The sequence below is a fragment of the Trichomycterus rosablanca genome, chromosome 2, assembly GCF_030014385.1.
Source record: "Trichomycterus rosablanca isolate fTriRos1 chromosome 2, fTriRos1.hap1, whole genome shotgun sequence".
Lineage (NCBI taxonomy): Eukaryota > Metazoa > Chordata > Actinopteri > Siluriformes > Trichomycteridae > Trichomycterus > Trichomycterus rosablanca.
The window spans coordinates 43407240-43433225 of NC_085989.1; the positions used below are offsets into that span (position 1 = coordinate 43407240).

Here is a 25986-nt window from a genome sequence, read left to right on the forward strand (position 1 = left end):
TCATGTTTGTCAGATTTGCTGACCTAGAGGTTTCTGGCCTTTAGGACTGGAGCTGCCCACCCAGATTGTAGACAAAGGTGCAGAGCTTGGGGTTCTTGGTCATTGAAACTTGTGGTGATCAGGGATGTTGGGTTGTTGTCGTTCTGCTTTTCTTGTCCGATCACTCAGGTTTGATGGCGGTGGGGGAGGTGGGCGCTGATGTCCTGTGAAAGCCCTCATGACTTTGTTACCTGCTCGTTCTCCCTTTTAGTTATGCTGTAATAATTAGGGGTAAAAACTGACATTTTGCTCTTAACGATTTCACATTGTACCTATATTTTCTGTTTTCTACCCTGAGGTGGTTCTGACGGAAACCTGTTTACCCACCCGAAACTGCCGTGCCAACAATGCAGCTCCTTATAGATTTGACGGGAACCTGGCATGTTTTCACCAAAAATGTCAAGAACTCACTATGGACTTATCACATACTGGACGGAACTCCAATTGTTTACATTATTATTATTTATTTATTTTATTTTTCACTTGTTATAACTTTTAGTTTAAATTAATTCTGTGTTTGTATGATTTGTGTAAATCTATTAATTCAAATTATTCTCCAGGCCACCCAAGGAGGATCCCTGTTGAGTCTGGTTCCTCTCAAGGTTTCTTTTTGTAATTTTGAGGGAGTGTTTATTTGCCACTGTCGCCCTTGGCTTGCTCAACAGGCGTTTTTGGTCTGTCGGTCCTGGATTCTGTAAAGTTGCTTTGAGACAATGTCTACTGTTAAAAGGGCTACACAAATAAATTTGACTTGTTGGAAACGGGGATAACCCAGCGTATATACAACTATATACACAAAACTACTGGGACACTCATTCTAATTTTCCAACTGATGTGTTACAGCCACAACAATTGCCTACAGATATAATAAATCAATAATATGGTAATACTTGCTGCCAACTTTGCAGCAACAGTTTAGGGAAGGCTGTTTCCTTTTTCATGACTGTGCCCCTGTGCACAAAGCAAGATCGATAAAGACATGAAGAGAAGCTTAGTTTAAAGAAACTGCAAAGACCTCACTGAACAGTTTTGGAATGAACTGAAACATCAACTGAGGCTTTCTTGACTAACATCAGTTCCCAGCCATACAAATGCTCTTTTGACTAAATCAAAAGTCAAAATCTCAAAAGAGTGGCTGCTGTTATAACTGAAAATATCACACAGAGGTCACTCTATTTTAATAACATTTTTTATGGGATGTCCAAACTCATGGTCAAGTGTCCAAATACTTTGGGCCATATAGTGTATCATATAAAAACATTGGTAAAAATATATATCTGCATATATAAACATTTTACATGGCAAACAAGACCTTTATAATGGTTGGAAGGTTTGATGCTTTCAAAGACGTTTGGGAAGGTTGATCCATCATAAGTTTTTAATCTTTGAAAATAAAACTCAAAAGGAAGTATGAGATAAGAATTTGGCCACACTTTCCATACAGACAAAGTAACTGCTTGTAATGTCTCATGGAAACAAAAAAGAATAAGTATTTCAAAATTTCCTCTTTTGGCAACAGTACTACTTTCTTCTTCGTGACATCATGCCAAGTCATGCTGCCAGCAGAGTATTTTTTTTTCAATTGTATTAGATTTTTGACATGAATATGGTATTCAGCAAACAAGAAGGAAATAACAAAAAAAAAAAAAAAAAAAAAAAAGCAAGAAAGAAAAAAACCCAGAAAAACAAATACACAAATACATTTACAATCAGGCAGGTATACATAAGCATTGATGATTGTGATAGAAAAATAAATAAACAAGGCATTTGCTAGTCACATTGACAAAAATCGGACAGTTGTACACCATTTCTGTTATGTCCGTTCATCAGTGTATTTATTGTTTGTTTATTAGGATTTTAACGTCATGTTTTTATACTTTGGTTACATTCATGACAGAAACGGTAGTTACTCATTACACAAGATTCATCAGTTCACAAGGTTACATTACGAACACAGTCATGGACAATTTAATGTCTCCAATTCACCTCACTTGCATGTCTTTGGACTGTGGGAGGAAACCAGAGCACCCGGAGGAAACCCATGCGGACACGGGGAGAACATGCAAACTCCACACACCTGGGGATCGAACCCAGGACCTTCTTGCTGTGAGGTGACAGTGCTACCCACTTAGCCACCATGCTGCCCCTCAGTGTATTTACAAGGTTTGGTAGTGCCCTCCAGACAAGTATTTACTGAAACTATCCCATTGTTATTGCTTGTCCTATTCAATCTGCCCAGCATCTTTTTACATGCCACACTCTCCATCATTAGAGTTTGAGGTTCCCTCCAACACCTTAAAATTAATAGAGCACAGGTTAAAAGTGCAGTTTTTAATATTCAAAACATAGGCTTGCTTAGGTGTGGCACTAGAGTTTTGTTCCCAAGGAGACACAGTCCTGGTGATCTGGGCAGATCACATCCCAACCATTTACTCATAAAGTCTAATACATTCCTCCACAAAGGTGAACATTTAGGACATTCCCATAGTGCATGCATATATGTACCACATTCTTTTCTACATTTCCAACATACATCGTCTTTTATAAGGCCCATTCTATAAAGTCTTGTTGGACAATTATTTTATATGTTGCCAGCAGAGTATTAACATTAAAATAATAAACTGTCTAATTTACAAAAAAATCCCAGATAGAAAAACATCAAATTTACATTTACACTTAAACTCAAAAAAGTAAATTACAAAACGTTAAAATGCTTTTAGATGTATGCTGGAACATTACAACAAGAATCAACTTCTGACAGATTACAATGGAATACAGTGCCTTGCAAAAGTATTCAGCCCCCTTGAACTTTTCAACCTTTTGCCACATTTCAGGCTTCAAACATAACGATATGAAATTGTAATTTTTTGTGAAGAATCAACAACAAGTGGGACACAATCGTGAAGTAGAACGAAATTTATTGGATATTTTAAACTTTTTTTAGAAATAAAAAACTAAAAAGTGGGGCGTGCAATATTATTCAGCCCCTTTACTTTCAGTGCAGCAAACTCACTCCAGAAGTTCAGTGAGGATCTCTGAATGATCCAAAGTTGACCTAAATGACTGATGGTGATAAATAGAATCCACCTGTGTGTAATCAAGTCTCCGTATAAATGCACCTGCTCTGTGACAGTCTCAGAGTTCTGTTTAAAGCGCAGAGAGCATCATGAAGACCAAGGAACACACCAGGCAGGTCCGAGATACTGTTGTGGAGAAGTTTAAAGCCGGATTTGGATACAAAAAGATTTCCCAAGCTTTAAACATCTCAAGAAGCACTGTGCAAGCGATCATATTGAAATGGAAGGAGTATCAGACCACTGCAAATCTACCAAGACCCGGCCGTCCCTCTAAACTTTCAGCTCAAACAAGGAGAAGACTGATCAGGGATGCAGCCAAGAGGCCCATGATCACTCTGAATGAACTGCAGAGATTTACAGCTGAGGTGGGAGACTCTGTCCATAGGACACAATCAGTCGTACACTGCACAAATCTGGCCTTTATGGAAGAGTGGCAAGAAGAAAGCCATTTCTCAAAGATATCTATAAAAAGTCACCTGGGAGACACACCAAACATGTGGAAGAAGGTGCTCTGGTCAGATGAAACCAAAATCGAACTTTTTGGCCACAATGCAAAACGTTATGTTTGGCGTAAAAGCAACACAGCTCATCACCCTGAACACACCATCCCCACTGTCAAACATGGTGGTGGCAGCATCATGGTTTGGGCCTGCTTTTCTTCAGCAGGGACAGGGAAGATGGTTAAAATTGATGGGAAGATGGATGGAGCCAAATACAGGACCATTCTGGAAGAAAACCTGTTGCAGTCTGCAAAAGACCTGAGACTGGGACGGAGATTTATCTTCCAACAAGACAATGATCCAAAACATAAAGCAAAATCTACAATGGAATGGTTCACAAATAAACGTATCCAGGTGTTAGAATGGCCAAGTCAAAGTCCAGACCTGAATCCCATCGAGAATCTGTGGAAAGAGCTGAAAACTGCTGTTCACAAACGCTCTCCATCCAACCTCACTGAGCTCGAGCTGTTTTGCAAGGAAGAATGGGCAAAAATTTCTGTCTCTCGATGTGCAAAACTGATAGAGACATACCCCAAGCGACTTGCAGCTGTAATCGCAGCAAAAGGTGGCGCTACAAAGTATTAACGCAAGGGGGCTGAATAATATTGCACGCCCCACTTTTCAGTTTTTTATTTCTGAAAAAAGTTTAAAATATCCAATAAATTTCGTTCCACTTCACGATTGTGTCCCACTTGTTGTTGATTCTTCACAAAAAATTACAATTTCATATCGTTATGTTTGAAGCCTGAAATGTGGCAAAAGGTTGAAAAGTTCAAGGGGGCTGAATACTTTTGCAAGGCACTGTATATTTAAAAAAAAATTAGAAAGCCATTAAGAGGATTTTAACATTGTTCAGATAATACAAAAGAGATTAAAATACATTATAAAAGCAAATAAGACAAGTTTGTGTTCTTACAGAATCCAAATTGTGGTTCTTGGTGAAAGCCAAGTATTTAGCTCTGTTCATTTATGTTGTCTAATGTATGAGAATGCTCATATTTCCATTATTAATATCTTAACAATTTTTTTTTTTGCTATTTAAAACTGTAATTCAATGCAAACTTTTGCACTCACTGGGATACAAGCAGTAAAAGTACTTGGAACAAATCCATGTGTACCATGTACCTACGTACTTGGTGGAACCTCTGATAAGTGATTTCAATAAGTACTTGAAGCTTCTGACATCTCTCTAGTGGAATCTCCACCTGTTCTTCTCCTACAAAAGCTTTCAGCTCACTGAGGTTTGATGATTTTTGTGCGGCAACTGCTTTCTTTAAATCCCACCAAATACCAGGTGAGTCAAAATTATGTTAACACAAATAGATCTATTCCCCGTGAAATGTGTGTCCGGGCTTTAAATGGTACTGTGGCTTGCTGGTTTTTGTGTGTTGTGTGTCCTGTGAATCATCTTACACATATGAAGTATGTTTTGTGAATAAATGGTTTCCGCCATTTAAGTGTTAACATAATTTTGACTCATCCTCTATTTTCTATTGGATTAAATCTGGGCACCAAAAAGGTCACTAAGGGACATTCCAGCATTGAGTCCCTAACCAAGGTTTGTTTGACACGGAAGAGTGCTTGGGATTGTCTTGTTGGAAGGTTCAATTATTACCAAGGATCAGTTTCTCCACAAAAGGGAGAACATTCTGCATTACAACTATACATGCTGTTGCCTATTGGTATCAGAAAGCACTTTAAGAATCAGAACACTTAAAGAATCTAACCATACCAACCACAGTCAGAAGCATGTTGCGACTTGGAAAGTGAAAACTGTGTTTGAGAAAAATGAAAGCTGGCAGAGTAAGACTGATGGTAAGAAAGGTTGGAAAAAAGGCAAAATCCCCCAGTGTTGAAGTAATTTCTTAAGAGATAGAGTGCTAAGGCTCTGGGGCTGTGTATCAGGACGGAAGCGAAACCACATACACACATACACACACACACACCCAGCTAGCTATGACTAATGCCTTATTTCGACCTTCACATATTACAAGTGCATATACACAAGACTGCAACTCGTAAATCAAAGCTTTAGGGCAAATAATAAAAAGTAGAGTAGAATTTAAAGTACAATGTCAAAAAGGGATCTCTGTAACTTTGCTTATAATTTTGAGGAAATATAGTAGACTGGTGAAACTTGTAATAATTGCATTTGCCCTGTGGCTATAAAATAATTGCTTCATAAAAGCTTCATTAATGAAAAATTTAAAGTGAAAATTTGGTGGCTTTACTGTTCCTATTTTTAACCTTAGAGCTTAAAACACTTTCTTCTACACTGTGTGTCAAAAGAGATCTTTGTACCTTTACCCGTTAACAACAAATGTTGTTGAATATTTAAAAATTCTTCCACTGTTGCATTCAGAATTATGGGTTCGATCCCCCAGGTGGGGTGGTCCGGGTCCTTTCTGTGTGGAGTTAGCATGTTCTCCCCGTGTCTGCGTGGGTTTACTCCGGGTGCTCCGGTTTCCTCCCACAGTCCAAAGACATGCAAGTGAGATGAATTGGAGATACAATATTGTCCATGACTATGTTTCGATATAACCTTGAGAACTGATGAACCTTGTGTAATGAGTAACTACCGTTTCTGTCATAAATGTAACCAAAGTGTAAAACATGATGTTAAAATCCTAATAAACAAATAAACATTCAGAATTACATTTAAAACAAAGTGATTATTATTTTGCCCACCACACCTTAAGTGTGTAGCTATACATGACAACTCTAACAACAAATTATTATAAATGTTCATTTATGACCAAATTTAACATGAATTATCTGGTTGTTCATGTGACAGAATTTTAAAAATTAATGAGTTAATGGTTTAGGTACAGTGGTTCCTTATTTGGCTCACAGAGTAGAAGAAAGTGTTTTAAGCTAAAAGGGTAAAAATAGGAACAGTGAAGCCACCAGATTTTCACTTCCAAGTTTTGATGAATGAAGCTTGAGCAATTATTTTATAGCCACTGGGCAAATGCAATTATTACAAGTTTCACCAGTCTACTATCTTATTATATGCCTCAAAATGTTTGGCATATTGACATTAGCTAAAATTAGATTTATACTATATATACACCGATCAGCCATAACATTAAAACCACCTCCTTGATTCTACACTCACTATTTTATCAGCTCCACTTACCATATAGAAACACTTTGTAGTTCTACAATTACTGACTGTAGTCCATCTGTTTCTCTGCATGCCTTGTTAGCCCCCTTTCATGCTGTTCTCCAATTGTCAGGACTCTCCCAGGGCCACCACAGAGCAGGTATTATTTAGGTGGTGGGTCATTCTCAGCACTGCAGTGACACTGACATGGTGGTGGTGTGTTAGTGTGTGTTGTGCTGGTATGAGTGAATAAGACACAGCAATGCTGATGAAGTTTTTAATAACTCTGTCCACTCAATTAGACACTCCTACCTAGTTGGTTAAACTTGTAGATGTAAAGTCAGAGACCATCGATCATCTATTGAGTTGGTCATCTTCCAGACCTCCATCAGGGGTCAGAGGACGCTGCCCACGGGGAGATGTTGGCTGGATATATTTGGTTGGTGGACTATTCTCAGTCCAGCAGTGACAGTGAGGTGTTTAAAAACTCCATCAGTGCTGCTGCGTCTTATCCACTCTTTATGGTAAGTGGAGCTGATAGAAACAAGGAGGTGGTTTTAATATATATACATTTGGTGAAGAACAATGATAAGATGGTATATATGTATGTAAGTGTGTGTGTGTGTGCAGGTTCAGGTTGGAAACTTTATTTAAGTGATCGCTGAACAGATATAAACTTATATGATATTGTACAAATGTACATTTGTTTATTATAAGTTTAAATGCAATTATTTTTTACATATTTAAAACACACACAAACACAGACAATTTTACACAACTACTGCAATGCACAATTTTAACCCAAACCATAAGGCTAATGAGTGAGGTCCACTGTAAAGTCCCATGGCAGATCTTCCTCCTCTGCCCCTCCTGACTCGAAGTCGCTCCAAGGGACATCATTTACCTTTGGGAGAAACCAAGTGGAAGTTAAAGATGCTAGAAATAATAAATGAACACCAAAACAGCTATTATTACACAGGCTAAATCTGTATAAAAAGCAAAGCATAATTTCACCAGCAGTGCTATCAGCTAGTTGGGGGTCCACATAAATATATGATTGCCTATGTTGACATGGAAGTCGCAGTCTTGGCTTTTTTAGGTTTTACATCAGGCAACCTTCCTGGTGTAACTTCTATCAGGCTTGAAATGGGACCGGCACTGAGAGTACACTGACAAATGCACCTTCCAACGGCTAGGTTGTATTGGCCATCCTTTCCCATTAGATGTCAGCCAATCATGCCTATGCAGATGCCCAACTGGCTGATAGCACCACTGCAATTTATACCCGAGATCCCCATATTTCAGCAGTAGTGGGCAAGTGTGCCATTTATCTGCCCTAGATTATTCTAAAAGAAATACCACAAACAAGAAGTCTTGGGCTTCTTTACTAAATCTGTAAATTGAGCAAGTACACTACCGCTGGGATCCAGGGTTCGAATCCCCAGCTGTGCTATTAGCCGGTGCATCAACATACAGACATGACTGATGGAGGGAAATTTGCATTGCACTGCATTGGAATAACTGGACCCACCATGACCCTGACCAGGATTAAGCTGTGGTTAAAAAAAACCATAAAAATGTTGATGAATGATGACAATCCCTAGGATAAGAGCCATAGTGAGTGAGCTTAGAAATACTGGAATGCATTGGTGTGAGAGTTGGTTCACCAAATAAATACCAAAGTACTGTAGTTAAGAACTTTTACACAATGGTATGTTTGAAATCACAGTGAGTTAGTGGCATAATTCTCTTATAACTATGAACACTTTTACCTGTATGACCTCCTCGACATTCTCATCCGGGAGCACTTCCTCCGGATCAAATCTGCATTCAACTGCCACTTTTCCATTACCTGAGGGGCATAAAGCTCAACAGTCCTTACTATTATCTAAAACAGGGGTGCCCATACTTTAAATAATTGAAATCTATTTTTCCAGTGGATAGGTTATCTTGATCTACGTTTTAAAAAAGAAAAGTTTGCCCTCATCCTTTTCAAAAGCTTTTAAATTTTTTATAATGCACTTTAGCAGCCTATATTGACACCTGCATTACAGAGCCAACGACTAAAAATACACACTAACCTTATTCTGTTGATTTGCACTAAATGGTGTCAGCCAAATTTGTGTAGTATGGACAGTAGGTGCTGATGCTATTTCTCAAGCAGGGTTACAGTGAGGGTGGACTGATATTTGGAATTAATTATTTTACTGTGGGAAAATGCAAAAAAACTAATTTACGGCTTGAAAATCACAGTACGGACCAGTGAAATATACAAATGTAAAATTTATGTTTAGCGAGTTTGGAAAACTCTCAACCAATTTTCAACTATTAAGGTAGCTGTGCTGTGTATTGTAGCTTCCATTTAAGCGATCATTCAATTTATGAATGCAATTTAATGACTGCCGTGAAATGTGGTGCTTTTTTTTTTTTTATCTGTGAAATCTGGGATTTTTGAAAAAAGTCTGTAAAATTAAGATGTGCTTAACAGAGGTTCTTGTCATATAGTGTATAATAGCACAGAAAGGTTATAACTGATATATTTGTATCTATAGCACTATTTAGATTTTATGATTTAGTTCCAGAAATAAAATGATACTTAGATTGCTATTAATTAAAATAAAATGAACTGCAGTTTGAAAGGCAAAAAACAGCATCCTAATGAAGCTCAAACAAATACTATGGATATGTTTAAATTAGACAAGAACTCAACCACTCACCTTACTGCCCCCCCCCCCCCCCCCCCCCCCATATTGGCTGCACTCACCAGGTCATTATTATTATATTACAATTTTTACATTAAGTAAAATTAAAATAAATAAAACTGTGCATTAAAAATACCAGAGGCAGGAATTTGGACTTGAAGTCTAACTTCTGAGTGAGTACTTTTAATTCACTCTGATCAGCTATCAGCATATGCAATTTGTTGAGCCCCCCAATTTTTTTTTGCACTGGGGCCCATGAGCTCCATACTTTTATCATAATTTTATGAATGTTTTTATTGGCAAATATGTTCTTGCAATAAAAATGTGCATAACTGTTCAAATTTTACTTAGTTATTAGTTTGTGATTAATTGCGATTAATTTGGTTCTTTAATCTGTTTAATTTAATCTCTTTAATCGGTTTAATTTGGTTCTTAAATGAAATTTGGTTAATTAATCTCGATTAAAAATTTTAATTGCATGACAGCCCTAGTTTAAATTTATAATTTTAGACCACATTTTAGCAGGCAAAAGCAGGTAAGAACCACTCTCAGAGTAAGATGTCTAATTAATTAATGATTATTATTGTTACTTACCAAGAACTAATATTAACACTTTTTCAAAGGCTGCAACTACTGCTTTGTCTTTTGCCCATTTCATCAGTTGCCCTCTTTTCCACAGTCTTTCCTCTAGAGCTAATGAAAGAAAACATAAACAACATACTCAATTACTATCTACAGACCTGCCATGTACAGTTGTGGTCAATATATTGGCACCCCTGAAAATTAGGTAAACTAACTCTTTATATACTTTTTATAAACTTGTGTGTTTGACACAGAAAAGCACAAGACATAAAAATAAGAAAACAGAAACTTGGCAGAAAAAAAAAAAAAAAGGTGTCTCCACCTTGTCAGTGCTCACATGACATTGAGGTCAGTTGTATTCCCTGTTCCAATTATTGTATTATTAAAATTAAATATAAGCATGCAAATACTTGTAGCCTTGCCCTTCTCACCCTTCTCCTGGTCGACAACCTCCTCAGCAACACCAATCCCACGACACGTCACTCCATGCTGTGGTAGAGTCAGTTCAACAAAGCAGCCGTATTTTATCAGTTCTCCCTCATCGTCTGTATCTGGGCTCCAGCCAGCGTCTGCACACTTTGAGATATCCTTTAGCTAAGGGAAGATGGTGCCAAAAAAGCAAAAAATAAATAAAAAAGTAAATGTGCAGAGCTGAAACTACACTAAATTATTTTGCACACAATTATATATGAAATATATTAACATTATGGCTATTAACACCCTTCCAGAGATACTTGAGATTTCAAATTAGGTCTACAGAGCTTTTTTCAAGAGATTAAAGTGGTGCAAGGTGGATAAAAACAAAGAATTACTAAGCAATACAAACCCATTTTGAATTTTAAGTCAAAAACATGTCAAGATGGTAAGGCTCACAGTAGGTGAGTTAAAGTGGGCCATGTGCCGAACTGCACACTGCTGTAATAAACAGTATGCCTAATTAATGCACTGCAAAAGGTATAGTCACACAATTTGTGGCACATAAGGTGTGGTTTGGAACACAAAGCGATCCCTGGTTACTTAAATCATCAGATAATATGTCAGTATTAAGTGTGAAGTCTTCTAAAAAGTGAAAACAAATATTAACTGAATGAACTGGTATGCCTATTTTAAGCACTCACTTTGCCTGTTAGTCTTGTACATTAGACTCTTCACTTTTTTTATAGAACCTTTCACAGTAAATATTTTTAATGACTTTGCTTATTCACCAAACTAGATTTTGGCTGTCGGCTTGCACGACTAAGCAGTTGGTGGATGACATAAGGCAACATAAGTTCTGTGGATCCGAGTTCACTCCAGGCGGCACGGTGGCTTGGTGGGTAGCACTGCTGCCTCACAACATGAAGGTCCTGATTCCCAGGTGGGGCATGTTCTCCCCGTGTCTCTACGGTTTTCTTCCAGTCCAAAAACAAGCAAGTGAGGTGAATTGGAGATACAAAATTGTCCATGACTGTGTTTGACATTAAACTTGAGAACTGCTGAATCTTGTGTAACGAGTAACTACGTGTCCTGTCATGAATGTAAAAGTGTAAAACATGACATTAAAATCCCAATACGTAAATAAATAAATCCGAGTTTGCTCTAAGAGGTCCATCTGTGTTTTCTTCAGGTACCCAGAGAAAGGTACTCTGCAAACTTCGCACCTCTGACTGAAACCTCTTACCCTCCCCCAAAAAACGTGCAGAAGTTGAAACTGCTACACTGTATTAATAATGAGGGAGTTAGCAAGAAAATAAACGGGTAGATGATGCTGCTCTGTGATGAGTGTTTCCAGGTTCAACTCTAACCAGTATGAAGCAGTCAGTAAAGAAAAAATGAATGTACTGTATGGCTATATTATTATACTTACAGTGATTATGTGAGTGGACCAGCCATTGTAGCCCAGGTAATGATTAGCCAGTTCTAGGCACTTTGAATGGCTAAGTGATGGGGATCCAGAGAGGAAGGTTGGGTTCTGCTTTGTGCTTAGCCTGACCTAGACATAACAAATAAATGTTTATTGGCAGGTGGGTGGGTAAATATTAATGGTAAAAGTAATATACTGTACAGTCACAAAATGTTAAAATATTATAACTCAATATGCTGCCATTATAAAGTGTCAAATAATATTTGCTATATGATATAACATAAATAAACAGCTACACCATCAGAAATATTCAAACCCCCCCCCACCACCTTAAAAGGTATTATGGTGATGTATATAGAATTTTATAGAATCAAAATATATAACCAGAAGGCTCGGTAAACAGAGAAAGAATATTTACTGAAACAAGGTCATGTCAAGCTTTTCCATACCCTTGGGATTCTTGTATGCATCTCTATCAGCTGCTTTTAAAACATCCACTGTTAAATCCACAACCATAGGCTTCAATATGGATTTTTTTTTTTTTTTTACTATTGCTACAAAGTTAGCAATTGATGTGTGAAACACCTGAATTGAATAATTAGAATGGATGTCCACATACTTTTGGCCACATAGTGTATATTAGATATGGTATATTATGTAATGGTATATTATAACCAAGAGGAATTGTAGTGTTCCAACAATTGTGATTCTCATCATCAAAGATGAAAATTTAGACTTGCATTCGGATATTCCAAAGGCTGCAAAGATGTTTGCTATTTTCGAGTTTCCCTCCTGCGGCTTGCCCGAACTTGGCTCACGTCTTCTTCTTGATCTGTTGCATTAGCGGGATCAAATGCAAATGCCTCTTAATATCTCCACAGGAGAAAGACATTTGTTGTTTTGATACTGTACAAGTTTTGACAATGATAATTATAAAAACAGACTGTTTATGGTGCAGGTAAATGTTTCGCAGTAACATGTTTTTTTTTCTGTCCTGGTGAGACTGCCCTAAATGAAATTTGAGCTTTCTCCTATGGCCAGGCAGGTTTGCTGTGGTGCCATGAGTTTGGAACTTCTGGACAATACAACCAATGACATTCACTGATCAATGTCATGAAAATCCTCTTATACCCATTATACTTTTGGTGCTTTTGTAACAGCTCCTGACTTTTTACCCGGGTTAAAACACACCTTGAACACTTGAATTGTGTTTATATAAGAATAACTATTCAACAATTAAAAATATTCACTAAATTATATAATGACTATGGACAAAACAGACCTGACAAATGGCAACTGTTAAGCCAGAGATAACATCCACACTGAAGGTAAAGTATGACATCTAGTGGTGAGACAAATCAAATCCAAACATTATAAAAGGAACAAAATCATTTATTTACTTATTCTCAACGGTTTTATTCTGGTTAGTGTCATGATGGTACCTAATGCTACCAGAAAACACGTGACGCAAAGCATTCACCCCCTCATTCACACCTGTAGCAACACGTAGCCAATTTACCTTTTGCAGGTTCTTGGAAAGTGAAAGACAGTGGATTAACAGAAGTCAACTGCATCTTTTTAAAAAAGCTTTATAAAACACAATTATATTAAATTCATTTCTGTATCTGATTAAACTTTGCAAGGTTTAAAAAAACATCCAAGGTTAATGGAAAATTAAGCACATAATTACTTTTAGGGGAACATCCTGGAACAGAGTCTGTTTATCTGTAGTTCTCTGAGCTTTTGATGCCTGCACAGCAGAGTAGAACTTGACCAGTGCATAGAATCCAGGTGAAGCCACTGCAGCGTTGGGACACACCTTCAATAAGTAGAGTGCTCCAAAAGATGAATACACACTCCACAGAGACTCCTGCAAAACAAAGCGACACCAGGGGTTTAGCATTGCAGATGTTTTTATAATAGATCTGCTCTTGGTTATAATATACCATTGTATAATATAAACACTATATAGCCAAAAAAAGTATGTGGACATCCATTCTAATGATTCAGTTCAGGTGTTTCAGACAAATCCTTTGCTGTCTTGGTAGCAACAGTCAAAAAAATCCATATGGAAGCTTTAAATTTGGATGTCCATCTAGCTCATGGTCAGAAGTTTACATACTGTTGGGCATATCATACCTTTATTTGTCATATATACATATACAGGTGTACAGTACAATTAAATTCTTTCTTTGCCCATCCCAGCTCATTCTGAAGCTGAGGTCAGAGCGCTGAGTCAGCCATTGTATGGCACCCCGGAGCAGAGAGGGTTAAGGGCCTTGCTCAAGGGCCCAACACTGGCAACATGGTAGAGCTAAGATTCAAACCCTCAACCTTTCGATTGATAGCTCAAAGCTCTACCCACTAGGATACCACTGTCCCTAAATGGTTAAAAGCTCCACCCACTAGGATACCACTGTCCCTAAATGGTTAAAAGAAATGAAGATGTAGTGAATTAGATTATTCCACAGTTGTAATTACATTGGAGGGGACACCCCTCAAATATACTGATGTTAAAATGTTAACTAAACATATTCTAGCTTTGGATGATGTTAAGATTAATTTTAGGAAAGAAATACCACCATCTGCTATCCCCATGCCAACAGATTTTGTGGAAGGCTATTCAGAAAAAAGCCTCTCCTGTTATCTATCCACAAACATAAGCATCTGGAGTTTGCTGACCGCTACTGGGACTTTAACAGGAAACATGCTCATGGGTCAGATGAAATGTATTTATTTATTTATTAGGATTTTAATTTCATGTTTTACACACTTTGGTTACATTCATGTCAGAAACGGTACTGGTCACACAAGATTCATCAGTTCAAGTTTAATATTGTGGCGCAGGCGAGAGAGAGCTGCCCTTGGCAGGTCACTCAGTGGTTTTGGGACAGACACTCATTCATACACACGGACAATCATACAACAGACTACACTATAAGCTGCCTATCCAGCTCTCACCGCAGCCACCACATCCCCAACACTGGGATACATGGCCACGGTGAGCACGGACAGCATGGCCGCAAGGGCTTCTGGGTAAAGCCCGTGGCGGCCCCCTAGCGGTGACGCTACAATATCAAACACAGTCATGGACAATTTTGTATCTACAGTTCACCTCACTTGCACGTCTTTGAACTGTTGCAGGAAACCGGAGCTCTCGGACGAAAACCCACGCAAACACGCGGAGAACATTCCCCCCACCTGGGAATCGAACTCAGGACCTTCTTGCCATGAGGCGACAGTGCTACCCACTGGTAGAAAAAATGCTGAGCTACTTCTGGCGTAATATAAACAAAGCATCACAGAATAATTACAATAATGCAATGGTGAAGTATGTATTAGTATTGTTAGTATTAGTACACCATTAGTATTGTGATAATGGTGTTGCTTTGTATTTCAGTGCTGGATTGTACTGGATTGGCGTCCAGTCCAGCTGTGACCCAGAAAGAAACGATTCAGTTAGAACAGTGGTTCTCAAACTTTTTAGACCAAGTACCACCCATTATCAAACCAAAACCTCCAAGTACCACCTATGTTTCTCATGACAGAACCTCATATGGCACACATTAATTAGGTGTGTGTGTATATATTAGTGGTGGGAATTATGGCTTCTTGAAGGGAGCCGGATCTTTTGGCTCGGTTCCTTTAAAAGAGCCGTTCAAAAAAATGGCTCTTCGTTTTTCGGGAGGCGCTACTAGGTAAACTACTGTATAAGACACCCCCGATATTAATATCAAATTTTGCTACCTTGTCTTAAATGAATTCCTAATTCAAACAACACTTAAACGAGAAAAAAAAGTTACTTCAAAAGGAAAAAAACTACAGAGAAGAGACACACTGTGGTTGCATCGCATTAAGTTTCAGAACAATCCTCTCTTGTGCAGAGATGTGACTGTGTTTGTTTCTGCTTTAAAACATAAGCGCCATGAAATAATCAGATTTAACACAATTAAACAAGTTTATAGTTTATTTCTCAATTATTTGCCATTATACTACTAGCTCTCTCTCTCTCTATCTCTCTCTCTCTCTCTCTGTGTGTGTGTGTGTGTGTGTGTGTGTGTGTGTCTCGCTCTCCGTGATACTGAAAGTGTTTCGGATTTGAATTTCGACAATAAACAGCTCTTATTACAATTTACGATTAATTCCCTCTACTGATGCGAAGCTGAATGGGTGGATTACGGTCTAGAACTGCGCAGAAATAAAAGACTCGGTTCCTTTCGTTCATTTCAAAGATCCGTTCAATAGAATCGGATCATTGGCGAGCGACCCATCACTTTGAAACAGATTTTATTAGTAATTTCCACATTTTGTGTCATTTTTATAATTATTAAATTATAGCCAAACAGCCATGCAGGTAGGCTCAGCCTGACCCGCCCACTCAGCGCTCTCCTCAGAAAAAACAGAATAAGTTTGAAACTGTTTACAGTATTTGTTGTGGTGTGTTAATTTTGTTGTATTGTGGTTTGTCAGCCCTCTACCTCAGGAGATTTTGTTTTAAGTTGTGTTGAGTGATATTTTTTTACACTCTGTTTATTTAAGAAAAAACAGAATTGCACTGAAAGGAAGAAAATTCCTTATTTTTTATTGTTTTTCATAAGAACAATTCTATTTGAAAAAAGAAACAAAGAAAGAAAGAACTAGAAAAGATGTCTAGTGAGGGGAGAATTTTTATTTTATTTTTGTATTGTGGTTTCTCCTTTTCTACCTCAAAAAAGATTTATTTTCCTAATGTTAAGGCAAACTTTGTTTTGTTACTGTTCCATTGTTTCTAAACAAAAATGTTGATTGTGATAATAAAGTATTTTGTTGTCACGTACAATGTTTGGCGAAATTCTATCCTAGGTCTTTTGGATCCTTTGGATCTATGAAGCTTAAATATTAAAAAGTATCGGTATCGGTATCGATATCGGTGATACTGGCCCTGCATTTACTTGGTATCGGATCGATACCAAAATTCCCGGTATCGCCCACCTCTAGTACGCGTACCACAGTTTGAGAACCACTGAGTTAGAAGATAGAAAGAATCAACAAAGGAACCGAATCTTTTACACGAGTGATTTAGAAGAGTCGATTCACTTTAAACATTCATTCTAAAACGATTTTACTAGCGTTTTGTTTTAAAGTTGTATTATTTCAGAAAACAACATGCTTACTACGACATTAGATGTATTTTGTTAAAGTCACTACTTACATAAATGAACGCTTCTGAAAACGAAGGCTGTATATCCCAAATAAAAATGGTCTTGTTGTTTTCAGTTGGAACCCTGAATTCAATAATGTCCGCCTCCATGCTCATTCAAACCTCCGCCTGAACTATCACATTCAAATAATTAGAAACATTGCCTGTTTACATTGTAATTATGTCTTTAATGTCTTATATAGTCTGTTTCATTATCTGCGGGTAAATATAACATGTGCGAACTTCCGTAAACAAGTTTCCCGCGCTACTACGTAACCACTACGTAAATACGCACTGTACGTAAAATCACCACGTCCCCATGGACCCCTTCATATGGAAGAAAAACAATCCGCAGTCATAGATTTATTTTATTAAAATTATTAGATAGACAGACAAAAAGACAGACGCACAGACAGATAGATAGATATAGACAGAAAGACAGACATACAGACATAGATAGATAGATAGATAGATAGATAGATAGATAGATAGATAGATAGATAGATGATGAATAGATAGATAGATAGATAGATAGATAGATAGATAGATAGATAGATAGATAGATAGATAGATAGATAGATAGATAGATAGATAGATGATGAATAGATAGATAGATAGATAGATAGATAGATAGATAGATAGATGATGAATAGATAGATAGATAGATAGATAGATAGATAGATGATGAATAGATAGATAGATAGATAGATAGATAGATAGATAGATAGATGATGAATAGATAGATAGATAGATAGATAGATAGATAGATAGATAGATAGATAGATAGATGATGAATAGATAGATAGATAGATAGATAGATAGATAGATAGATAGATAGATAGATAGATAGATAGATAGATAGATAGAAGGCTCCATTCTTTTGGAATTCAGGGGGCCCTTCTCAGCTCTTTTTACGACTTGGTGGTGGTATCAGCCATTTTCTATGGTGTTATCTGCTGGGGCAGCAGCATGACAGCAGCAGACAGGAAGAAACTGGACAAACTGATCAAACAGGCGGGTTCTGTCCTGGGCTGCACCCTGGACTCAGTGGAGGCAGTGGGGGAGAGAAGGATGATGGGCAAGCTTTCATCCTTAATGGAGAACAGAGATCACCCACTGCATGAGACTGTGGCAGCACTGGGCAGCTCCTTTAGCGACAGGCTTCTTCACCCGCGTTGCTCGAAGGAGAGATACCGCAGCTCCTTACTTCCTTCTGCTGTCAGGCTATATAACCAGCACCACCCCAAATGCAGATAATCACCATCACAATATTTTCACATTGTTTATAATATTCTCTGTGCAATAACTTCTTAAAATATGTGCAATACCTACTGTACCTTGTGCAATACAATTATCTGGTTAACTTTCCTTAAAAAGACTGTTTATATTTTTTTAAACCTTTATTGACATATTCTTACTTTTCTACTGTGTAAACACTTTGTATTGTTTTATTTTTATATTCTTGAAAGCTGCTGTAACACTGCAAATTCCCCCCGTGGGATAGTAAAAGGCTATCTTATCTTATCTTACCTGATCCGCTGCGGTGACCCATAATAAAAGCAGCTGAAAGAAGACAAAGAAAAGTAGGAATAACAATTAATATTTTTCTCAGTTTACTGAGACTTCTTGCTGTCTTGAAAACATGTTATCATCAAAGCAAAAAATTATTTTTTAGCTTTAAGAATAAATAATTAAGGCTAAACATGCTTTAGGATGTCAAGCATTGTGTTTAATTAAACAAATATAAGCATCCATCATATCAGATGAGACCCTCCAGCTCAACAGAATGTAATGTTAAACATCTGGCAAAAATTGTATTAAAGGGGTAACAGTAAGAAAGACCTGCACTGTGATATGCATTAGGTCAGGTTAAACAGCAAAATTACACTTCGACTGTAAGGTCATTACAAATGTATATGTTGAAATATACTTGAATTCTTGGAATATTTTTGTCTTGGGACTTTACAGGACAGTATTTAATTTACTGATTGCTGTTCATGACTGCTGTTGTAAGTACAGCTCCAGCACTAATGCCAAGCCAGAGTTGTGTCTATTATTTCTACTGCATTTGAATGTTTAGGTGACTTATTAAAAAAGATTGAAAAGATTAGGATTATCATCTGAGCGGCCTACTTATACAGCAGAAGAGGGTGCAATGTAATTGGGCATAGCTCAGTGTTAAAGGCTGATAATAGCTATTACCTAAAGCCCGGGCCATCCTCAAGTTTGCTAATGTTTGCTTCATTGTGCAGGCAAGAATGTGAGCCCTGCCAATAGATTACTTAAATTAGATTTATACACATATTTTGTTTCTTATTGACTCTCAAGCTTCAAAATTGGGAAGAGTAAGGATATCAATGGGTAATAAATTCTAGCTTTGTTATGAAACCCATCTAGAATCATGCATTCAAAAAGTCACAAATATTGTACTGCAGAATTAAGCTTTATTGAAATAAGCACAAAAGAAGACAAAAGAAATGTTTATATATATATAAATAGACTGAAACAATAAGTTAAAAATATTAGGTCTGATAAGGAAGTAATTTTGAATGTTTTACATTTGTCCAGAAGATCAGTCGTCCATTCAAAGTTAGCATACACATTCGTTACATTACGCAGTTTGCCAAAAAAAGTGACCAAGTTACAACAGATATCTGATAACTGTTAAGCCATTTGTATAGCACCACTGTGAAATATGTCCTCTTATCACCCTTATATCTGCAGAGACAAACAAGTGACATTTACTGATTCACCAACATGCAAATGGATAAATTTTTTCTCAGACAGCAGAATAAATACAAAATATCTGGAGGGAAATTTCAGCAAAAGATGAGTATATTTAGCAACATTGGAATTAAAGCTGTGGCTAATTGCACTCTTTTTTTCCCCTACAGGGTGCAGTTGGAATCCAGGGATCGCCGACATTTGGCCACACTCAGGTAGGTCTCCACTTTGTGCATGTCCTTCTTGAAGCAGGACAACAATCGGAAGGTCTTTCTCACATTTCCATCACCCAACGTTTGATAGAAATCCTCAAAGGGCAGAAGCAGAGAGTCATTGTCATCCAGGCTAGTTTGGCCATCCTGACATCCCTGTAGGAGTTGTGGAAAAGATAAACAAGCTTAATAAGATAAACAATATTAATAAGATTGCATGCTTAATATTTAAAGCAAACATAATTGTACTTGTGCATGATAATAATATATAACAATTATGTTACATAATATTGAGGAACAAATATTCATTACAATTATTTATCCAGTTTAGAAATAAAATGACTGTACTACACATTCTTACATTAACCAAGTTCAGTTACTATTATTTTACATTGCTTACACTGATAAGCAATTCAATGCCTATTTTTAAGTCAACCAGCTTCTCGGAGATCTGGTTTGGGTTTCCAAGGAACTTGTTGGGTAACTCCCACGAGTCGATCAGACGGTAGGAGATCTGCAACAGCTTTAGCACCTTACAAAAACAAGATTTTTTTAAAACATTAATTTAAATCAAAACAGTATTATCCATCCATCCATAAACTCATCATATTATTTGTCTATTAATTCAAAACTCATCCATTCACTCAAAATTCATCCATTTATCCATCCATCCATCTCTACATAACTATCCATCAATCCAAATTAACCTACTACTCTTTTACCTATCCATCTTCTACCTATCTTCAGTTCCATTATCCATGTGCCCAAGCATTAACCCATGCCTGGCTTTCAACCTATCCAACCACTCACCCACCCAAACACCTACCTACATACTACATACAATCCCATCCATCCATCCATCCAGTTCTATATAACTATCCATCAATTCAAATTAACCTAATACTCTTTCACCTATCTATCTTCTACCTATCTTCCGTTCCATTATCCATGTGCCCAAGCATTAACCCATGCCTGGCTTTCAACCTATCCAACCACTCACCCACCCAAACACCTACCTACATATAATCTCATCCATCCATCTCTACATAAGTATCCATCAATCCAAATTAACTTACTATTTTTACTCTTTTACCTATCCATTTTCTACCAATCCTCACTTCCTACACTTACTATCTTACTACCTTCCTTCAGTTCCATTATCCATGTGCCCAAGCATTAACCCATGCCTGGCTTTCAACCTATCCAACCACTCATCCACCCAAACACCTACCTACATATAATCTCATCCATCCATCTCTACATAAGTATCCATCAATCCAAATTAACTTACTATTTTTACTCTTTTACCTATCCATTTTCTACCAATCCTCACTTCCTACACTTACTATCTTACTACCTTCCTTCAGTTCCATTATCCATGTGCCCAAGCATTAACCCATGCCTGGCTTTCAACCTATCCAACCACTCACCCACCCACACACCTACTATCCACCCATCCACCAATCTACTATAATTTGATAAACTAATGCTATAATAATACAATATGACCCAGCAATCCAAAAATCTTTAAATCTGAATTCTTAAAATGAGACTTACTGAGCTTTTCTGGGTCTCGTCCTTGCCAGTTGGTGCTTCGATGGAGTCAGAGTTGCAGAAGGACAAGGGGAAAATCTTGCTCAACTGCCTGCGATCTTCAGGTGACAGTTGTTCCTCCTTCAAAATGTCAACACAACATAAGACATCAAGTAGTTACATAGAATTGTATTTTATTTACTTACTAACAAGAATATATGTATAAAGTGTAGACATGTAAAAACTATATAATGTGCTGTAGCTCTTTTCTTTTTCCTATTATTTTCTATTTTCTCTTTTTCTCTCAATCCACATTTATCCAATTATCCAATTGTAATCTTTGCTGCTGCAGACCCTTACTCTGACTGTGGAAAGCTGTAGACTGTCACGAGCCCACTTTGAAATGCGCAGTTGGCGACCACTTCTTTTCACCAGCCAGAGACAGGGTCTTACAGAGAGCAGTCACGCAATACTATCCGTAAATCAAACATCCCTCATGCAGCCAGCAGAGGACACAGTTGCAGCAGCAATGAGAAACCCCCTTGACCAGTCTCTCCCTCAGACACAGCCAAGGGTGTCTGTGTGAGCTCCTGGCTGGTCGATAACACAACTGAGATTTAAACCTAAGAGTTCAAGATCTCAGTGGTGGTGGGTGCCCCAATTACTATAGTTTTTAATAGGGTAAATTAAACATATGACATGAAATGATTTTACAAAGTTAGTTATCAGGTTCGCAGCCAGCTGATGTAGGTGTTGCACACGGATGACTGCATTGATGAAGAGACGTTGGTTCTCAATCGATGCACTGTGGCTAATGAACAAATTCACAGCCACCACAGAGAGCAGCACCAACACTTAAAAACAAGAGACAAACATATAATAGGTTAAATGTAGAACAGTTTGTGACTATGAATAAAAATCAGTCTTGGCTAGGTTACAGTAACAGTATTTTAAATATTTGTGTGTTTTGAGATTATTGCTTGGAAATTTTATCATTAGGCTCAAACCTAACAAATTTAACTATGCAAACTTTAACTAAGAAGGAAAAAAATTGCATAAATTTAGAAAAATTACAGCTTCTGTGCCTGGATTAAGGTTTAAAAAATGAAACTTGGTATTCTTACACAAGATCAACCTGATGGTTGCAATTAGAAAGTTAATTCAAATTCAAGTGTTTATTTAATCCCTAATTTCGTATCATGGTTTATAATTTCAAAATGTGTCCAGTCTGTTTCCAGGCTATACATAAATATTGCAGCTTGCAGCAGTGCAAAAGACCTTCTTTTCTACTGACTTGGTAATGAAACTTCTTAAATTTTAACCCTCAGTGTAACATTTGCATCTTCAAACTTTCAGTACATTCACATATTATACAAAATGCATCCTGTGCTTAAATATGAAGAAGAATGAGAAGCAGTTACAAAGGATTAGCCTCTTTATTCCTAGTTTTCTTAATCACTAGAGTATCTTAAATACCACAGTCGAAATGCAACACCTACTGAAAGTAAAAGTCTTACCTTTAGCCATTTTGGTAAATCAGCTGAAGTTTTTCAGTCTTGGTTGAAAGCTTGTGAGTGAGTTTGGCTCTTGCTACAGCGGGCTGATTTTTATATTTGAGCCGGGCATGTTTAAATGCATCGATATGAGAAACATCATACCTACTCTGGACGTATTTCCATGTGTGTTCTTGTTATTAATGAATATACAGTGTATCACAAAAGTGAGTACACCCTTCACATTTCTGCAGATATTTAAGTATATCTTTTCATGGGACAACACTGACAAAATGACACTTTGACACAATGAAAAGTAGTCTGTGTGCAGCTTATATAACAGTGTAAATTTATTCTTCCCTCAAAATAACTCAATATACAGCCATTAATGTCTAAACCACCGGCAACAAAAGTGAGTACACCCCTAAGAGACTACACCCCTAAATGTCCAAATTGAGCACTGCTTGTCATTTTCCCTCCAAAATGTCATGTGATTTGTTAGTGTTACTAGGTCTCAGGTGTGCATAGGGAGCAGGTGTGTTCAATTTAGTAGTACAGCTCTCACACTCTCTCATACTGGTCACTGAAAGTTCCAACATGGCACCTCATGGCAAAGAACTCTCTGAGGATCTTAAAAGACGAATTGTTGCACTACATGAAGATGGCCAAGGTTACAAGAAGATTGCCAACACCCTGAAACTGAGCTGCAGCACAGTGGCCAAGATCATCCAGCGTTTTAAAAGAGCAGGGTCCACTCAGAACAGACCTCGCGTTGGTCGTCCAAAGAAGCTGAGTGCACGTGCTCAGCGTCACATCCAACTGCTGTCTTTGAAAGATAGGCGCAGGAGTGCTGTCAGCGTTGCTGCAGAGATTGAAAAGGTGGGGGGTCAGCCTGTCAGTGCTCAGACCATACGCCGCACACTACATCAAATTGGTCTGCATGGCTGTCACCCCAGAAGGAAGCCTCTTCTGAAGTCTCTACACAAAAAAGCCCGCAAACAGTTTGCTGAAGACATGTCAACAAAGGACATGGATTACTGGAACCATGTCCTATGGTCTGATGAGACCAAGATTAATTTATTTGGTTCAGATGGTCTCAAGCATGTGTGGCGGCAATCAGGTGAGGAGTACAAAGATAAGTGTGTCATGCCTACAGTCAAGCATGGTGGTGGGAATGCCATGGTCTGGGGCTGCATGAGTGCAGCAGGTGTTGGGGAGTTACATTTCATTGAGGGACACATGAACTCCAATATGTACTGTGAAATACTGAAGCAGAGCATGATCCCCTCCCTCCGGAAACTGGGTCGCAGGGCAGTGTTCCAGCATGATAATGACCCCAAACACACCTCTAAGACGACCACTGCTTTATTGAAGAGGCTGAGGGTAAAGGTGATGGACTGGCCAAGCATGTCTCCAGACCTAAACCCAATAGAACATCTTTGGGGCATCCTCAAGCGGAAGGTGGAGGAGCGCAAAGTCTCGAATATCCGCCAGCTCCGTGATGTCGTCATGGAGGAGTGGAAAAGCATTCCAGTGGCAACCTGTGAAGCTCTGGTAAACTCCATGCCCAGGAGAGTTAAGGCAGTTCTGGGAAATAATGGTGGCCACACAAAATATTGACACTTCAGGAACTTTCACTAAGGGGTGTACTCACTTTTGTTGCCAGTGGTTTAGACATTAATGGCTGTATATTGAGTTATTTTGAGGCAAGAATAAATTTACACTGTTATATAAGCTGCACACAGACTACTTTTCATTGTGTCAAAGTGTCATTTTGTCAGTGTTGTCCCATGAAAAGATATACTTAAATATCTGCAGAAATGTGAGGGGTGTACTCACTTTTGTGATACACTGTACATTCAACTATTTTCAGGTATTTTTGCGTAAGACTGTTTTTCATGACTTGATAAGAAATTATGTTTTTGTCAGATTACACCAGGTGAGGAAAGTGTTCAAATAGTGTAATATCGTAACGGTTATAGTTGTTGTATGTATTGTATAAAAGATCAAAAAGTGTGCATTTATAAAGATTTATGACTGTGCTTACAATTAAAATAATTATTTGTAATTTTTCATTAATTTTTTAGATGATATTGCATTACCTGTAACAATGATTCTGTTAGCTTATTATGTTTTTATTTAGAAAGTTACTGATCTTTTGTTTTAATTTTGCTATAATGGTAATAAAAGAAATTGCATCCATGTGGGTTTTCTTCGGGTACACTAGTTTCATCCAACCCCCTGAAGACCTGAAAGCACAAAATCTTCCTAGGTGAATAAAGTTGTTAATAGGTAAGTGATTAATAGGTAAGTGATAGGTAGGCTTTTATTTCCAACACATGGGTGTTTATCATCTCATATCACCCCCAGGTGAAAGCAGCGTCTCGTTGCAGCGAAAAAAGCTATTTTGTGAGTAGTACAGTTATTCTGTTTTAAGTCCCTCCACCCCCGCTGGTCCATGAAATTATATTTGAAATGAAACTGGCCCATGGTACAAAAAAGGTTGGGAAGTGCTGATTTAAGTAGTGTTGTAATTCAACAATGCTATCATATCTGGTTGTGTTTAGTGTAATTGAACTCAATTATCAATTTAAATGAGTTAACTGCTTGTTTAAGTAGCTTGAAATTTGTTGGATATTTTTTTTTTCAATAAATAACATAGTAAAAATTGTATGTTGTGTTTACTTTGGTTGTCCTTGGCTTATTTTACATTTAATATAAAATATTTAGCTACTGCCTTCTCTGTTTTAAGTTTGGATAGTGCACTACTGGTTGCATGACACCCTCACTGGATAACACTTGTAAAACCATAGATTGTTTCTGTACACTAACCAGTAGTCAACACTTACAGAGACGTGTAGTCAACACATAAGAATGATGTGTTCTCAGTACTCCTTTGCTAGCACACAGACCAGACAGTAGGAGTCACTGTTGCAGTGCCAAGTAGGCACTGGTGATTCCCACCATGGCCACTTTTGTCTACATGTGTCTACTGG

The 25986-nt window shown here is 37.7% G+C and overlaps 2 protein-coding genes across 2 annotated transcripts; both read right to left on the minus strand.

Moving 5' to 3' along the window:
- Window positions 1-7420: 7420 nt before the first annotated feature.
- On the minus strand, window positions 7421-17267 carry rdm1 (RAD52 motif containing 1). Its single transcript, XM_062990859.1, has 7 exons — window positions 17041-17267; window positions 13540-13719; window positions 11853-11978; window positions 10438-10600; window positions 10019-10117; window positions 8495-8574; window positions 7421-7626 (listed from the first exon to the last, which is right to left on the minus strand). Exons 1-7 carry the CDS (start codon window positions 17143-17145, stop codon window positions 7537-7539), a joined length of 843 nt encoding a protein of 280 aa, XP_062846929.1. The 5' UTR covers window positions 17146-17267; the 3' UTR covers window positions 7421-7536.
- Window positions 17268-19913: 2646 nt separating this feature from the next.
- Window positions 19914-23063, minus strand: gh1 (growth hormone 1). Its single transcript, XM_063016070.1, has 5 exons — window positions 23015-23063; window positions 22212-22351; window positions 21522-21638; window positions 20365-20496; window positions 19914-20120 (listed from the first exon to the last, which is right to left on the minus strand). Exons 1-5 carry the CDS (start codon window positions 23022-23024, stop codon window positions 19917-19919), a joined length of 603 nt encoding a protein of 200 aa, XP_062872140.1. The 5' UTR covers window positions 23025-23063; the 3' UTR covers window positions 19914-19916.
- Window positions 23064-25986: the final 2923 nt, after the last annotated feature.